Raw genomic sequence first — 4658 nt, 5'->3', positions numbered from 1 at the left:
GTTGGCGTTTTTTCGCCTGGCGCGCTCCAACCAAGGCTGGGGGGCCGGTGGGTCCGCGGGCGGAGGCCGCGCCCCTGCCGGAACCGCCGGCGGCGTCGGGGGCGATCGTCGCGCTCGGCGCCGCCGGCTTCGGCCGCGTGTTCGCCGTGTTCGGTGGCGGCGGTTTATTAGTTTTTTGGGGGCGGCGATAGCTTGGAGGCAGGGGCCGGTGGCGTGCCGTCTGTTAATGTTGATCTGGGGTGGGGAGGGTGTCGTTCGTTTTTTTTCTTTTTGCGCTATGGCGGGGTGTCTGTTCTGGTGTTTGGAGCGCTTGGGAAAGGGTGTTGGTTGTGTGGGGTTGGTGCGCGTTGGCACATCTGGCGGTTTTGGATCTGGCTGGGTGCGGGTGGGTTGGTGAGGTGGTGTGCATGTGGGTTCTGTGCTGTTTGCTGGGTGTGGTCTTGTTGTCTCTGTTATTGGATCATGAGTCTTTTTTTTTTGCTTTTTGCTGTGTTTACTTTTAAAGTTGAACTGTTGTTGTTTTAAGCAGTTTTTAATACCGAGATCGATTTGTTTGTTTGGTTTCATCTTTGCCGTTTCGGTGCCTTCTCTGACTTTGGTAGGAAGAAGGAAAAGTGGCGCATATACATATATAACCAGAATTTTGTTTTCTTTGTATATATATGTATATACGAATTTGATCTCACATAACAAGGATACGGTGCGGGAATGTAAAAGGGAAATGAGCACGATTTCAAATCATGGACTGCGAAGAATTGATTCTATTGATTGAGCAATGCTACGAGCGCTTGTGCCGAAAAAGAAGAATGCTGTGTTGGAATGTTTCTGGGCTTTTGTGTACTAGGTCAACTGAAGTGATTAACTTGATTAGAAACTCTTTACTGAGTATGGAGTCGCCGACAGCAAGAGATATGCGAGTTGCCAGCTTTTCCCTTCTAGTTAGTGGGACAGTAAAAGGTTTCAGCATTGACGATCCATTGGGTATTTTGGGTTCCTTGTTAGCGTGTAGGGTTTTTTCAACATTACGCAATTTTTTAAACGACGAGCAACGTCCTTTTTTCTCCAGAGAAATATATTGCAAGCTGTGGCAGAGATAAAACAATGGATCATGTGCGTTACTAATTACGGAAATTTCCCTCAGTTTAGGTCTCCTTTGGAAAGGAGGAGCACGATGCAGCTTGTAGAGTCAATATTAAAGACAACTCAGACCTTGGATGAAAGGTGTTGTTCGGATTTTGCACAACTTTTTGTGGTGATGGCTCTTCAAGGAAAAAAGCTTTTCTTTGTCCCGAGTATTGGACACAGTGATTTGGTCTATGGTGTCTCTGCTTATTCTGGAGAATTTCCGTATGCCAGATTGGTTTTTGACCATGCCATATTGTTGCCTGCCTCCTTGTCTTTGGAGGCACAGCTTTTATTGCTCGATTCTCATGATCGAAGAGGCAGTATTATACTTTTTTCATGTTCACTTTTGATCGAGGACAGTGAGTTGGAGTCATTTGTCGATTTGCTACGATCTCTGCACATTTCTTTTCTTGCCTCGCAGAGGATACTTTGTCAGACTTTGAAAGAAACTTTATTTGAAATGGACATCGTGCCCCTGGAGCGTCTGTCATTGACTCATAGCAGTGTTGTACAAGCTGTAACAGGTGCTATACCCTTTCATAGTTTGTGTGAGTTTGTTGTGTGGATGAAGTCCGCGGAGACGGGGAACGTATCCATGCACGTTGGAGAAGTAGAGAAAGTTGTTACCTTGAACGATGGACGCATTTGGATTTATGGAAATGGGAATATTGCAACTGTAGTAGTTCCCATCAGGAATCCGTTTGCTGTGAATGCCATCATAAGGGATTGTGAGCATGCGTCTCATGTTGCCTGCGCCATTCTCCGTGGCTTTGCAGGGCAGGATCTGGATTCCACTGGTGTGTATGGAACTTTTTTTGCTGAATATTTATATCATTGTTATCTGCTTCATTGTGATAAAAACAAATATCATCGAGAGATTGTCGATGTTTTACGATTTACACTGCTTTCCCACACCTCAAATACCGGGGTTCTACCGGATGTTTTTTCTCACACAATCTACTTGGATCTGAGCAAGAAGGCGATTGACGCAGTTTCTTCTGTCTCTGCTTGTTGTCAGCCCAATAGAAAAAAAAGTGACTCAGCAGCTCTTGCGCATGCTGCCAACATATTTGAAAAAGGGAATACTGAGGGAATTTGCCGGTTTGCGGAATTAATATGGACAGCAGTCGATAATGCGTCATTGTTGTTTCGTGTAAAAGAGTCAATTTGAAATCCTATTATAGCAAATTGTGTTTTCTACGACTTTAATTTTCTCCCCCAATAAATAAATAAATAAATTCTTTGAAATAACATATAATAACATATAATAATAATAGTAATAATAATAATAATAATAACAATAATAATAATAATAAAATGTTTGCTTTCTATGAAGTTGCTGCAGCCATTTTTTCTTCTATTTTGGGATATTAGTTATCCATTTTTAATTTGTTTTTACAAACATTAAAAGATATGTGTGCGCAAGGTAGAAATGATTGGGGTGAAATGATTCTCCCGGGTGTGTACATGCTTAGAGGTTGCACCGCTTCTAGTCAAGGCCGACAAGTAGTTAGTATCGATGCAAGTAGACCTCAGCTGGAGTTTATTCTTGACGAAATAGAGGCTATGGAAAGGCATGTGAAGAAATTGAGGGAAAGCAATGATGAGATAAGGGGATATTTAAGGAGCTCCAATTCGGTAACGGAGTGCAAAAATGCCCTTTCAACGTCTGGCACTGAAATTTTGGTATGTGACACAGAGGACATCAATACTGTTTTGACGGATGCTCTTCGGGAAAATGAGGTGCTCATTTCCAGTAAGGAACAGGAATTGAATGAATTGAAAAAAATGGTACAAAGCAACCGTTGCGCCTGTAGTTATCATTTAGTTCGGGAGTCGGGTGTGAAAAATTCCGTTCCTGGTGATGCCAGCAGCACTGTGTCACCTGAAGTGGGGGAAGCCGCTGATGAAATGTCAAATGCTCACTTTTTACTTTGAATTACCAATGAATGAGTTTGAAGTTTGCCCTTTTTCTTAAAAGAAATGTAAATAAATACAAATAAATAAGCATGTATACAAATAATAATAATAATTGGAAGCTAATATTGGGTTTTTTTCCCTTCATATTCGTCTATATATATTTCTGATTTGATAATCTGATGGTAGCGAAAAAAAAAAACAACAACAACAAACAACAACACACTTGGTTTAAAAGGAATATTATGCCTCCCAAGAAGAAGGTTGATCAGCCGCAACAAAATGGCATAGTTTTGTTGGGCCGACCTGGGAGCAACTTGAAGGTTGGTATTGTTGGACTTCCTAACGTTGGTAAGTCCACATTTTTCAACGTTCTGTCCAAGAAAGGTGTTCCTGCAGAAAACCGTCCATTCTGTACCATTGATCCAAACACCGCAGATATTAATATTCCTGACGACCGGTTTGACAAATTGGTGAAAATAAATAAGCCTGCATCTATTGTTCCTGCGCAAATTCACGTCCGGGACATTGCAGGTTTGGTACGTGGAGCCAGCAATGGTGAAGGGCTTGGTAACGCTTTTCTGTCCCACATCAATGAATGTGATGGAATTATTCACATGATTCGCATCTTTGAGGAAGTTGAGGTTACTCACGTGGAAGGTGATTTGGATCCTATTCGCGACCTGGAGATTATTTTTTCGGAGTTGGTTTTGAAGGACTTACAGGTTGTCAATGGATTAATTGACAAGATAACACCCATAGTGAATCGTGGGATTGATAAAAGCAAGAAGGCGGATTTAGAGATTCTCTTGAAAGTAAAAGAACATCTTGAAAATGGTGAACAAGTTCGGTGTTGCCATTGGAATGGTAAGGAAATTGATTATCTCAACACTCTACAACTTTTGACAGCAAAACCAGCTATTTTTTTAGCCAACATGTCCGAAAAGAGTTTTATTCGGCAACGTGGCAAATGGCTTGCTAAGCTAAAGGAGTGGATAGATCAGCATACTGGTGAACCACTTATCCCGATTTCAGCTGAGATGGAGTCCAAGTTTGTTGACATGTCTCCAGAGGAAGTAGAAGAGTACTGCAAGACGAATAAAACAAAGTCTCAGGTGAACAAAGTTGTTACCACCTCTTACCATGCTATTAATTTGATCCACTACTTTACTGCAGGGGCAGACGAGGTTAAGTGTTGGACGATTCAGCGTGGCACGAAGGCACCTCAAGCAGCTGGTAAAATACACACCGACATGGAGAAGGGATTTATTTGTGCTGAAGTGATTCACTGGGAAGACTACGACAAGCTTGAAAGCGAGACTGTATGTCGTGAAGCTGGTAAACAGCATCAAGAGGGACGTAATTATGAAGTTCAGGACGGCGATATTATTTTCTTCAAATTTAATGTTTCAAAAGGGGGTAAGAAGTGATTTTATTCATTTTAGATAAATGAATAAAACGAGAAGAATCATTTTTTTCATCCGAAGAAGATAAGTAAACAACAACAACAACAAGACTAACCACTACCTCATTTAAATCCCAACTGGAGGTTGAATAGATGTAGGGAAAACATTTTTTTAAAAACATATATATATATATATATATATATATATATA

The 4658-nt window shown here is 41.3% G+C and overlaps 4 protein-coding genes across 4 annotated transcripts, besides 5 other annotated features; all 4 read left to right on the top strand.

The window, feature by feature from the left end:
* Nucleotides 1-740: 740 nt before the first annotated feature.
* Nucleotides 741-1097, top strand: TraAM80_06395 (uncharacterized protein; the record flags this gene model as incomplete). Its single annotated transcript, XM_029383241.1, has 1 exon — nucleotides 741-1097. One exon carries the CDS (start codon nucleotides 741-743, stop codon nucleotides 1095-1097), a length of 357 nt encoding a protein of 118 aa, XP_029236954.1.
* A 74-nt stretch (nucleotides 1098-1171) lies between these two features.
* On the top strand, nucleotides 1172-2296 carry TraAM80_06394 (uncharacterized protein; the record flags this gene model as incomplete). Its single annotated transcript, XM_029383240.1, has 1 exon — nucleotides 1172-2296. The coding sequence occupies one exon, from the start codon at nucleotides 1172-1174 to the stop codon at nucleotides 2294-2296; it is 1125 nt and encodes a 374-aa protein (XP_029236953.1).
* An 83-nt stretch (nucleotides 2297-2379) lies between these two features.
* Nucleotides 2380-2441: a microsatellite.
* Nucleotides 2442-2571: 130 nt separating this feature from the next.
* On the top strand, nucleotides 2572-3063 carry TraAM80_06393 (uncharacterized protein; the record flags this gene model as incomplete). Its single annotated transcript, XM_029383239.1, has 1 exon — nucleotides 2572-3063. One exon carries the CDS (start codon nucleotides 2572-2574, stop codon nucleotides 3061-3063), a length of 492 nt encoding a protein of 163 aa, XP_029236952.1.
* A 50-nt stretch (nucleotides 3064-3113) lies between these two features.
* Nucleotides 3114-3158: a microsatellite.
* A 75-nt stretch (nucleotides 3159-3233) lies between these two features.
* Nucleotides 3234-3265: a microsatellite.
* A 22-nt stretch (nucleotides 3266-3287) lies between these two features.
* On the top strand, nucleotides 3288-4472 carry TraAM80_06392 (putative GTP binding protein; the record flags this gene model as incomplete). The annotated part of the gene is made up of 1 exon (XM_029383238.1): nucleotides 3288-4472. The coding sequence occupies one exon, from the start codon at nucleotides 3288-3290 to the stop codon at nucleotides 4470-4472; it is 1185 nt and encodes a 394-aa protein (XP_029236951.1).
* A 67-nt stretch (nucleotides 4473-4539) lies between these two features.
* Nucleotides 4540-4569: a microsatellite.
* A 58-nt stretch (nucleotides 4570-4627) lies between these two features.
* Nucleotides 4628-4658: a microsatellite.

Source organism: Trypanosoma rangeli (genome assembly GCF_003719475.1).
Source record: "Trypanosoma rangeli strain AM80 chromosome Unknown Tra_15.4_contig_00231, whole genome shotgun sequence".
NCBI classification, from domain to species: domain Eukaryota; phylum Euglenozoa; class Kinetoplastea; order Trypanosomatida; family Trypanosomatidae; genus Trypanosoma; species Trypanosoma rangeli.
Note: the sequence above shows the minus strand (reverse complement) of the source record. Positions and strands in the feature narration are given on the sequence as shown.